General features: G+C 43.7%; 1 protein-coding gene across 1 annotated transcript in view; it reads left to right on the forward strand.

The window, feature by feature from the left end:
- The window catches only part of LOC148842364 (Protein kinase superfamily protein), a 33503-nt gene that overhangs the window by 8545 nt on the left and 11952 nt on the right, over nt 1-13006 (forward strand). The window contains exon 5 of the mRNA XM_088956885.1: nt 12889-12929. Within this exon, the coding sequence (XP_088813011.1) occupies nt 12889-12929 (41 nt within the window). The remainder of the gene's footprint in view (nt 1-12888; nt 12930-13006) is intronic.

Genomic DNA, 13006 nt, shown 5'->3' on the forward strand with positions numbered 1-13006 from the left:
ACAATGAGTAGTGTTTTACTAAACCCCACCCTCCATCTATGAAGTTGTTCTGATGAAGTTTAATCGTGTATATGCTTTCTTCCTTGCCAATTTATTGGTTTTTCAAAATTAACTAATCTGCATTTCGTTTACTGGTTAAATGCTTAATCCTAAAGAGTTGGGCAAGTTACCCTACTAAAACAAGATTCTTCTTGTGTTACTGAACAATGCATATATTTTACTTACCCCCCACCCCACCCAAACAGAAAAGTGAATGTTATCAATTTTTGATGGAGAAAATTACTTGATATTGAAAATGTATCATGATTTGGCAGTCATCAAGGTTTAATCAGCTGCTTGTTTAAATTATTTGGGTTCTGATCTCTCTGTTTCTCTCCCCCCCTCGCTCCCCTCCCCGGTGTGTACTATACAAACAATGAAGTAAAAGGGAAAAGATGGAAAAGGAAAAGCACAAAATTTAGGACAAAGTAAGAAATTCAAATGGCAAACTACAATGTCTGCATATTTGTCCATCTTATGTTTTTTTTTTTTGAAAACGGTAAAGTTAAGCACTCATCAGGTATTATGCATTGATGTATCATGTATTCCCTAAAAGTAATTTGATTTATGAAATTAGAACTTGTGTTGGTATGATTGTAGACCATATGGGTGCACACAACACATATTAGGCTAGCTTAGCTGTTCTTAATTTTCGTAGTAAGGTAAGAGACCTTGGGAGGTAGCCTCTACTTTTCCATTTGTTAGAGAGTTATTTTTATGTCATTTGGGTTAGAAGGAAAGGCAATCGCTCATTGGGTTATTTGGTTTTACCCTTGATTGTTAGAATTTCTGTCTTATATTTTGTAAGGTTGCAACAAAGTGTTGTCACTATGTTAACTCATGAACCAAATCAACCAGGCATGCGCATGCACTCATGGGGTGATTTGATTTTTCACTTGAACCAATTGCTTAACATGTCAGGCTAGCTCGATATTAGTAACTTGTCTTGGTAAGATAGTAGTCCATGTGAACACGCACAACACACATTAGTCCACCTTAGCGGATTTTGATTGTCATAGTAAGGTAGTAGACCTTGGAGGTAGCCTCTATTTTTCCATATGTTAGTGGGTTGTTTTATAGGGTTGCAATCACTCTATTTTTAAGCCAGCTTGCAGTTGTCCGTGAGTCTGTTCTATTGATGTCCCCAAGATCAAATGTTTTAGCTAATTTTAATCCTTGTGATGATGTTCTCTCAGTTATTTCTGAATACATTTTTTTTGAGAAAAGTTACTGAATTCATTAAGAAAAGAGGGGTAATACTTCTGAATACTCTACCTATATGGTCTAAGGCTACCCAAACAGCACTCGTCTAAGTTTAATTTAATGTGGTTAGGTGAGGGAACAATAAAAAACTCTTAGAGATGTAGTCCAGTGAGCCACCATATTTTCTATCAGCACCTCTTTAGATTGGTCTGTACTTTTGAAAAATCTTGTGTTCTTTACTTCCCAAATTATCTATAAGATGGTAGCCCTTGTACACCTCCACAGGATTTTTCCTCTTTTATTTGGTGGGGGCGGGGGGAGGATGATTCTTAAAAATGACTTACTACATTTCTTGGGGGTTTCGCCTGTACCCAAAAGTGAGAAGAAGAGCTTTCAAATGGCAACTAGAAATGGACAAGAGATTAGTAAGTGGAAGGTAGTCTTACAACATGATTTCCTCAAAAAAAAAAAAAAGAAAAAAATATATATATATATAAGTAGAGATCACAAATTGCAGACTTAGTCGAGTTTCTTCTGAAGGAAAGAGGGGGAAGATGAAGATTTCAGTAGTAGAGAAGAAAGGAGAAGAAGAAGATAGTAGTTAATCAACCAGGATTGTGAAATTAACCCTAGCCGCCCCCTCTATATTTATACTTAACTTAAAAAGACGAGATATTACAACGATGCCCTTAGTAGGGCGGCTACTAAAAGATGAACAATCACAACTTAAAAAAACATAAACTAATGGGCCTAAAGCCCAACAACTTCCTAACTAAATAAAAACAAACCAGACCAATTCAACACTCCCCCTCAAGTTGGGAGTAAATGTCACACATTCCCAACTTGCGTAGATCATGCTCCAGCTTGTTCTTTGCAACGCCTTTTGTGAGAACATCAGCGAGCTGCAGATCAAAAGTAATGTATGGAAGACAAACTTCTCTAGAAGTTACACTTTCTCTGATAAAATGTCTATCCACTTCAATGTGCTTAGTTCGGTCATGCTGGACTGAGTTATGGGCAATGTTAATTGCTGCTTGGTTATCACAGTATAACATCATAGGTTATTCTGCATGTATACCAATTTCTTCTAACAGGGAACAAATCTAGAGAAGTTCTGAAACTCCATGTGCCATGACCTTGTATTCGGCTTCAGCACTTGATCTTGCCACCACTGTTTGTTTCTTACTCTTCCATGAGACAAAGTTACCCCCAATTAGGGTGCACACTCCTGAAGTTGATCTCCTGTCATCAAGACATCCTGCCCCATCTGCATCTGTATAAGCCTCTAGTTTCAACTAGCCATGATTAGTAAACAATATGCCTCTGCCCGGGTGTCCTTTCAGATAAGCAAGAATCCTGTCAACTGCCTTCCAATGCTGGACTCGTGGAGCATGCATGTATTGATTTACTACACTTACTGCATAGGAGATGTTTGGTCTTGTCATACACAAGTATAGTAGTCGACCCATAAGTCTCTGATATTTCCCAATGTCCATTACTGGTTCACCTTCTAATGCATTGATTTTATGGTTCTGATCAATAGGGGTGTTGATTGCCTTTGCTCAAAGCTTCCCTGTCTCTTGAAGAAGATCCAAGACATACTTCCTTTGTGAGATAAAAATTCCATGTTTTGATCTTGCAACTTCAATGCCTAAGAAGAATCTCAGTTCTCCAAGATCCTTAATTTCAAATTCTTTATGTAGGTTCGTTTTCAGACCATCAATCTCACTTAGATCATTTCCGGTGACAACAATATCATCCACATAAACAATTAGGATTGACACCAAAGATTCCCTTTGCTTCACAAACAAGGTGTGATCGGATTGAGTTTGAGTATAGCCAAAAGCAATCAAGGCCTGTCTGAATTTGTCAAACCATGCTCTAGGAGATTATTTCAAGCCATAAAGTGACTTCTTAGGCCTACATACCTTTCCCTTTTCAGTGTCATTGTAAAAACCAACAGAAAGATCCATATACACTTCTTCTTGTAGATCCCCATTTAAGAAACCATTCTTCACATCAAGTTGAAACAAGGGCCAAGAGTATGAGGCAGCAAGAGAAAGAAGTATTCGAACAGAGGTCATCTTTGCAACTGGCGCAAAGGTCTCTAAGTAATCAATGCCATAGGTCTGTGTGTACCCTTTTGCAACAAGTCTTGTCTTGTACCTTTCTATACTTCCATCTGCCTTATATTTTACTATGTAAACCCATCTGCATCCAACTGTCTCATTGCCTTCTGGTAGATCCACAATTTCCCATGTCTGATTCTTAATCAAAGTTGCCATCTCTTCCTGCATGGTTGTCTTCCACTTAGGTTTGGAGAGAGCCTCACTAACACCCTTGGGTATAGACACTGAATCAAGAGAGGAGAGAAAAGCATGGTAGGAAGGAGAAAGTCCACTGTAGGATAAGTACTGTGAAATATAATGAGCAATGCACTTTCTTTTCCCTTTTCTTAGAGCAATAGGGAGATCAAGGTTATCTGTAACAGAGTTAGTATGATCAATGGGAATTGAAACAGTAGCGGGACCAAGAGGAATACCTAAATCCATGGCAGCCGAATCTGGAGTCTCTAAGGAATCGACAGGAAGTGATGTGAGTTCTGTTGTAGTGGAATCAACCTCCTTGTGAAGTCTCTGTCGTAAGTAATGCTGAGAAGCAGAACGCAAAGGAGGTGGCAAGGTAGGTGCCACAGGGTGGTGGTCAAGCACAGGAGTAGACACAGGGACTGGAACTAGGAGAGGAATAGATTGCTGACTCACTTCCCCAAAACACTCCCCTTGAAAATGATTCTTTGAGAAGAAGTACATGGATTCAAAAAATGTGACATCCATGGTAACATACCGGCTCCCAGAGATTGGATCATAGCAGCAGTACCCTTTCTGATTCTCTGCATATCCAAGGAAGGCACACTTCTTTTCCTTGGGATCAAGCTTCAAGCGGTGAGGACCAAGGATATGTGCAAAGCAAACACACCTAAACACCCTGAGAGGAATATGAAACATCTCCCCTTGAGGAAAAAGAAGACTGAATGGGGTGCTGAATCCAAGTATACGAGAGGGCACCCTGTTAATTAGATATACTGCTGTGAGAACTGCATCACCCCAAAACCGAACTGGAATTGTAGATGTGATCATCATGGTTCTTGCAGTCTCAACAATGTGTCTGTTCTTCCTTTCTACAACACCATTCTGCTGTGGACTGTAGGGGCAACTGCTCTGATGGACAACACCATATTCTAATAGATATGAGGCAAGATGTCTTTCAAAATACTCCCTGGCATTGTCAGATTTGAACACCTTTATTCTTGTTCCAAACTGTGTTAGTACCATCTGATGAAATTACCTCACCAAGGATGGTACCTCATCGTGGGATCTCATCAGGTAAATCCAAGAGTATCGTGAGAAATCATCCACAAATAAGAGAAAATAGCGATAGCCTCCTATAGAAGGAACATGGTAAGGGCCCCACACATTTGAATGAATAACATCAAAAGAAAAAGAACATCTTTTATTACTAAGTTTAAACGAATGTCTACAATGCTTTCCAAGTTGATAACCTTTACACTCCAGACTTGACAAACTAACAGACTCAAAAAGTTTTGGAAACACAAAACTCAAAGAAAAAAACAGTAAATGACCCAAACGATTATGCCAAAGCATAATTTGACTCACAGACCTTGATTCACTATCCCTGCTGACATGATGACTCTGATGAAAAGGAAGTACATCTAGGAGATAGATTCCATTCACTTCACGACCACTCCCAATCGTCCTCTTTGAATACAGATCCTGCAAAATACAACGACCAGGAGAAAAAATTACTGAGCAGTTTAGGTTTTTAGTAAAACTGCTAGCATATAACAAATTCGCGCTCAATCTAGGAACATGAAGGACAAAGGGTAGAGAAATAGAATCACTAATCTTGACAGATCCCTTCCCAACAATAGGAACATGGGATCCATCAGCTATGGAGACCCTATCTCTTCCAGAACAGAGCTGGTAAGTCGAAAAAATAGTAGAGCTCTGGGTCTTGTGCTCTGAGGCTCCATAATCTATAATCCAAGGAGGTTCCTCCTTACCTGAAGTGGAAACATAATTTGCAGTGACGTGTGAACTACCTGTGCGAGTAAAGGAAGTAGAGTGGACTCCACCAGTGCCACCTGTACCTTGCTGTCCGCTTGCGGCTGAACTGGAACTGATTGTATCCTGCTAGTTTAGAAGTAGCCCATACCTCTCAAGTTCGGCCCTTATTGCAACAACTGCAACAGACTCCAGAGTAGCTGTAGTAGGAGGGGTCGAAATGTCACCAGTAACTGCATGTGCGCATTTCCCTTCTTATTTTTCAATCTAGTCGGCACAAGATGTGGGTGAAGCTTCCAGCAAGTATCTCTTGTATGTTTAGGCTTCTTATAATAGTCACAGATTAGATCTCTTTTATCTTCCTTCTTGATGTCACTGCCACTTTATTTAGGTTTCACAGCACTTACCATGGCAGACTGATCAGAAATAAGGTTTTTCATCATCGCATCTCTCCTACACTCCTCTCCTAACACAAAGGCATATGCTTGGGAGAGAGTAACACTGTCCCTGGAAAGAAGGTGTTGTCGTGCAATATCATACTTGGGATTAAGGCCAGCAAGGAGTTCAAACACCTTATACTTCTCTAAGTGTTTTCGATAGGTAGTTGCATCCTTAGTGGTTTCCCAAGCAAATGTCTCTAAATGGTCAATCTCCTACCACAGGGTTTTAAGGATTGAAAAATAGGCTGCAACAGATCTATCTCCCTGCCTTGTAGCAATAATCTGATTTCTCAATTGATAAGCCCTAGCAACATTTTCCCTCTGTGAATAGGTTTCTACAAACCCATCCCATATTTCCTTAGCTGTATTTGCCCATAAAAAAATTTTACTTATATGTGGCAACATGGAATTACACAACCAAGTCATCACCATATAATTCTCCTATACCCACCGGGAGTTACTAGTTTCGGGTTCCACCTCTTCACCAATGGTATACCCTAATTTCCCACGAGCACCAATGGCCATCTTTGCAGATTGTGACCATTCTAAGTAATATGCACCAACCAACCTAACTGTAGTAATGGTCGCAGCTCGGAAAGGGTCTCCAACACCTCCTCTCACTGGTCCCATTTCACTCCCGGGCTTATTTTCTATTCCGTGGCCCTCCATGCTTATCAAAAAATGTAAAGAAAATAACTGAAATTTGCAGCAAGATCAAATAAAACACCTTTTGGAACCAACAACACCTTTTTGGTGCCCTAGACTTTCTTCCTACAAAAGATTCATTTTCTGTGGGATGGGAGAAGAGAGAGAAGAGGCAGCTGCCCTCTCTAGAAGCCTCCAAATCAGGCAGGACTTGAATCGCCCATTACAAAAAACTCCAAGGAACCCTAAAAAATTAGGGCGCCACTTCCTAGGTCAAAATTGAAGAGTCCAACAGAAACATGACTCTTCCCCTTTCTCTAGTTTTTCCTAATTTTGATGAGAAACCCTAGACCAGCTACAGGGCACACAGATCCACCAAAAAAAATCCAAAAATTGGGCTTACTTGAGAGCTTCGATCAGCCTCTTAAATCACCATGCAGTCGGCCGATCTAGGGGTGCATGAGAGAACAACTTCAAGGAACCTTCAACCTACTCCGATACCAAGTAGAGATCATTAATTGCAGATTTAGTCGAGTTTCTTGTGAAGGAAAGAGGGGGAAGATGAAGATTTCAGTAGTAGAGAAGAAAGGAGAAGAAGAAGAGAGTAGGAAATCAACCAGGATTGTGAAGTTACAACTTAAAAAGATGAGATATTACAAGGATGCCTTTAGTAGGGTGGCTACTAAAAGCTGAACAATATATATGAGGAGACAAATGCCATTAAGGTATTCTTTTGTGCAAAAATATCACAATTATTGATTTCCATATATGCCATTTTTTTATTTTTAATTTAGGGCTTGCAAATAGATGGTGTTTCTACCCCTCCCAGAGGCTTTCATTTGCCCCATGCGACAGAGTTAATGCACAACATTTGTGCTGAGGGCCCGGGAATAGGATCTCGTCACGGGTCGGTCCACGGGGAAAACCTCCTATTTTCCCTTGTTCTTTCTTGCTCTTGATGAACCTATCTTGGCGCCTTTGGTGATATGTTCAAGAGATCACCAACTCTTCTAACTCACTTCTTCAACTGAATATTCGATATCTCATTCAATAAAGGGGTCTCCTTAAATAGGAGATTACAAGAGTCCTAATCAAAGGGAGTCTCCTTGCTGAGTAGGGAGACTTCTAGTTCTATCTTGCTAAGGATAAGATAAGCTAATCCTAATCTGATAAGCTACTAACAAGATAAGATAAGAGATAAGAACAATAAGATAAGAACAAGCAAACTGAGCTAATCTAATCTAGATAAGGCTGCTGTTGCCGAACTGGGTAGGATGAGCATCACTGAATCACTGCTGCTGCTGGCAGTGGGTCAGGTGCCTGCTGCTGCCGGCGGCGATGGTACGTCTTCCCGAGGAAGGCGGCCATAACATTACTCCCCTCCTGGACTACGAGCTTGTCCTCAAGCTCGAACTCTGGATATGTGGCTTGGAACTCTGCCAATGGGATCCATGTGGCTTCTGTTGATGGTAAATTACACCATTCCACCAAGACTTCAAGGATTCCACGATTGAAACGAGAGCGGGTGACAACTTTAGGATGGGGGACCAGCTTGCCATCTTTCAAGGGTGGCAGGGAGGGAACTTGGTCCAGGGGAACACCCGTAAATGGCTTCAGCAAGATGTGGAAGACATCATGAATCCGGCTGGTCTTGGGCAATTCCAGCTGGTAGGCTACACTGCCAATCCGTCGTAGAACCTTGTAGGGCCCATAGAACTTAGGGGCCAGCTTCGGGGCAGCCTTGTGGCGCAAGAAGTGTTGCCGGTAGGGCTGGAATTTCAACCAAAGAAATTGTCTTGGATCGAATGACAGTTCTCGGTGGTGCTTGTCATAGTGGAGCTTCATGCGGAGTTGGGCCTGCTGTAAGCGAAGGCGGACGTCGGCTAGGAGGGCGTCGTGTTCTTGTAAGGAGTGATCAATTGCTTCCAAACGAGTAGAACCCGACTCGTAGGACAGCAAGCGGGAAGGATCCCTACCATAAACGACGTGAAAGGGAGTCATGCCGAGGGAAGAATGGTAGGCTGTGTTGTAGCAGTACTCGGCCCAAGGGAGCCAATCCACTCACCGTCGTGGTTGATCGCCTACGAAACAGCGGAGATACACCTCGATTGTGCGGTTAACCACTTTCGTCTGACCGTCGGTTTGTGGCTGGTAAGTTGATGAGTAGGCCAGGGTGGTGCCTTGTAGCTGGAATAACTCTTTCCAGAAGGCACTAGTGAAAACTGGGTCTCTATCGCTGACTATGGATTCTGGTAACCCATGTAAGCGAAAGACGTGTAAAGAAGGCGAGGGCAACCAAAATGGCATTGTACGGGTGTGATAGAGGAACGGAGTGGGCGTATTTAGAGAAGCGGTCGACTACCACGAAGAGAACTGATTTGCCACCTACCTTAGGTAGTCCCTCAATGAAGTCCATGGAGATGTCGGCCCAGATTTGTGTCGGGATGGAAAGGGGCTGAAGGAGGCCTACCGGGTGTAGGTTTTCCCATTTGTGTTGTTGGCATGTGGAGCAATTATGGACAAAATCTTGAATAGAAGTCTTCATACCTCGCCAATGGAAATCAGTCCGGACGCGGTGTAGTGTTTTTTGAATGCCCTCATGGGTGGAGTTATGGATGCCGGTGATGATGGTGGGGATCAACGGGCAGTCTAGTGGAAGATGGACTCGTCCCTTATACAGTACCAACCCATCTTGAAGTGACCAATTGGGGTCAGCGGTGCCAGACTGGATCTTCTGTAGCAAGAGCGACCATTCCGGGGACTATGGTGCTGCCTTCTTAATGTCGTCAAACAGAGAGATCCGAGGTTGGGAAATGCTACATAGAACCATTGCGTCTTCATCTTGCCTAGACAAGGCATCAACTGCGCGATTTGAGGATCCCACCTTATATTCCACCCGGAAGTCAAACCCAAGCAGTTTGCTAACCCAATGCTGCTGAGGGGAAGTGGTGAGACGCTGCTCTAACAGGTATTTGAGGCTGTAATGATCAGTTTTGACGACGAACGACCGCCCCCACAAATATGGCCTCTAGTGTTGAATGGCTCGGGCTAGGCCAATTAGTTCGCGCTCATAGGCTGGAAGCTTCAGGTGCCGGTCGTCCAGTCTGCGACTGAAGAAAGCAATCGGGTGCCCTTGCTGCTGTAGTATAGCCCCGATACCCACTCCAAAAGCATCGGACTCAACTATAAATTCAAGGGCGAAATTAGGTAATTGCAAGATAGGGGTGGAAGATAGGGCATTTCTCAGCGTCAGGAAAGCTTCATCTGCTGCGTTGTCCCACCGGAAGGAATTTTTCTTCAACAAGTTGGTTAATGGGGCTGCCAACACTCCATAGATCTGTACAAATTTGCTGTAGTAACCCGTTAAACCGAGGAACCCGCGTAAGGCCTTGGCTGATTGGGGTTTGGGCCATTCTTTTATAGCTTGAATCTTGGAACTATCAACTGTCACACCCTGCCCATGGATGACGTGGCCGAGATAAAGAACCTGTCGCTCCCCGAAGGAGCACTTGGACCGTTTCAGGAATAATTTGTGTTGGTGTAGGAGCTCGAAAACGGTCCTCAGATGGTGGACATGCTCTACCCATGAATTGCTGTAAACGAGGATATCATCAAAGAAAACAAAAACAAATTTGCGCAGATGGGGCTGGAATACCTCGTTCATTAATGACTGAAATGTAGATGGGGCGTTGGAGAGTCCGAATGGCATGACTAAAAATTTGAAGTGGCCATGGTGGGTGCGAAAGGCAGTCTTCTTCACGTCACTGGGAGCCATGCGAACTTGGAAGTATCTGGACCTGAGGTCCAACTTAGAGAAATACTGGGCACTATGCAACTCGTCCAGCAGTTCGTCCACAATGGGAATGGGGAACTTATCTTTGATCATCTGATCATTGAGTTCCCTATAGTCAACACAGAACCTCCACGTTCCATCCTGCTTCGCCACCAACAGAACCGGCAAAGACAAGGGGGAGTGACTTTTGTGTATGATTCCTTGGTTCAACATCTCTGTGCATTGTTTCTCTATCTCGTCCTTCTGTAAGTGAGGGTAGCGATAAGGTCGGACAACGACTGGTGCTGAACCCGCCACCAAAGGATTACGATGGTCGCAAGCTCGGGGAGGGGGGAGGCCCTTGGGTTCCTGGAACAGATCTGAAAACTCGGCGAGAAGTTTTTCCATGGCTGCCGGTTCTGTCTGAAGTGCATGGACCTATGGTGTCTTTTATTTAACCCTGCAACCGTGCCATGAAACTTGCTTTCCATTTAGGTGGAAGGTCATGGTGAGTGCGCTGAAGTCCCACAAAATCGGGCCTAGGGTAATTAACCACTTGACCCCTAGAACAATATCGAACCCATCCAATGAAAGTACAAATAAATCAGCAAGAAACAGTTCAGAATTGACCTGTACCGGTACGTCCTTACGAATTCCTGGGCTGTGAACTCTATCACCATTTGCGATGGCTACCTGTAATCGCAGTTGATGCTCCATTGGTAGCTTTAACTGAAGGGCGGCATGTTCACTTATGAAGTTGTGTGTACTCCTTGAATCGACGAGAATGTGCATCGGTTGACCCGCTATTTGTGCCTGTTGTTGCATGGTCTGAGAAGTTTTAATGCCGGTGATCGCATGGAGAGAGATCTCTGGCTCGAATATGACTGGTTCTTCTTCCTCCTCCTCTTGTTCATCGATGAGGAGGCAAAAAGCCTCTTGCATCTATGTCTTGCCGAGTAGAGGTCATCACAGTTGAAACATTGACCTCTTGCTCGGCATTCCGCCATTTCTGCCCTGGTCAGACGCTTAATGGGTGGAGCGGCCATGTTGCTACCTCTACTTGTCATTGGTCTAGAGGCGGTGGTGGTGGGAGATTTCAGTTCTCGGCTGGTAGCAGAAGAGGGGGTCGTTGCTGCTAATCTTGGGGGTACCCATGAGTTTGGTAGCCGACCCACATTAAAAATTCCGCGGCTGAGCTGCAATTTGCGCTCGAACGTATGAGCTAGGTTCATGGCTGTGACCAAATTTGGGGGATTCTGCATCTCGACATCCACCCGCAGGGGTTCTGATAGCTCTACCGTGAACATATCCACTTGCTGGTCGGGTCGCACGGAGGGTGCCCTCGCGAGGAGGGTTTGGAACTATCGCTGATATTCAGCCACTGTGCCGGTCAGTTTAAGGTTAATCAGCTCACCCAGTGGGTTGCTGCTCAGTGGGAGTCCGAACCTAAGAAGGCAATAGGACTTAAACTGGGGCCAACTGAGCCCGGGTTCTTCTTGCTCTAACCGATAAAACCAAAGTTGTGCTTCCTCTGTTAAGTGAAAGGCGGCTAGACTTACCTTATCCCGGTCATCTGTCCGTTGGTTCTGAAAAAATTGCTCGCAACGATACAGCCAGCCTAAGGGGTCTCTGTTTCCGTTGTACGACGGGAATTCCAGCCTGTTGTACTTGGGGACGACTACGGTTCTTTGGCTAACGGACTGCTGCTCGCCGAAAGACTCTGGCAGATTTGGTCGGCGGCCATTGGCGGCTGTCTCTCCTTTAGAGTTCCCTTCCCTGCTAGAAAGGTATAGCTCCATTAGGCGTCGCAGCTCCCTCACTTCGTCTTTGATCTCACGGACTTTGGAGCTGGTCTCCATGAGTTGGTGCTCGAGGTCGTGGACCCTGGATGGTAGCTGCTCCAGATCACCCATGACGCCTTGCTCTAATACCAAGTTGTTGAGGGCCCGGGAATAGGATCTCATCACGGGTTGGTCCACGGGGAAAACCTCCTGTTTTCCCTTGTTCCTTCCTGCTCTTGATGAACCTATCTTGGCGCCTCTGGTGATTTGTTCAAGAGATCACCAACTCTCCTAACTCACTTCTTCAACTGATTATTCGATGTCTCATTCAATAATGGGGTCTCCTTAAATAGGAGATTACAAGAGTCCTAATCAAAGGGAGTCTCCTTGCTGAGTAGGGAGACTTCCAGTTCTATCTTGCTAAGGATAAGATAAGCTAATCCTAATCTGATAAGCTACTAACGAGATAAGATAAGAGATAAGAACAATAAGATAAGAACAAGCAAAATGAGCTAATCTAATCTAGATAAGGCTGCTGTTGCCGAACTGGGTAGGATGAGCATCACTGAATCACTGCTGCTGCTGGCAGTGGGTCAGGTGCCTATTGCTGCCGGCGGCGATGGTACGTCTTCCCGAGGAAGGCGTCCATAACAATTTGTTTGATGCTAATGGAATTGTGATGTTTATATTTTTTTATTGGGAGTTTGCAAATAATTATAGCATCTTCCCCTTTATTGTAGGCAAGGGAATAGCTATGTGTTTTCTTGACTAATTTATGTAGCTCCTTTTGTGGACTTATTTGGTGCAATGCATGCACAAAGAACTCTTTAGTTTTTTAGCAAGTTGAAGCAGAAAAAGATAGCTGTCTTCTTGATGATGTTGCATGGTCAATCATTTATATTTGTTTGTGATTTCTTATATTCCAGGTTCATATGGAGAAGTTTACCGTGCTGATTGGAATGGAACTGTAAGTTGAAATTGTACTTTCTTATACACTCGGGAATTTTGATGGTGATATGCTATTTTCTACTTCATTTTGTTGGG

This window comes from Nelumbo lutea, chromosome 8 (genome assembly GCF_056320005.1).
Source record: "Nelumbo lutea isolate HS-2025 chromosome 8, American lotus-T2T, whole genome shotgun sequence".
NCBI lineage: Eukaryota > Viridiplantae > Streptophyta > Magnoliopsida > Proteales > Nelumbonaceae > Nelumbo > Nelumbo lutea.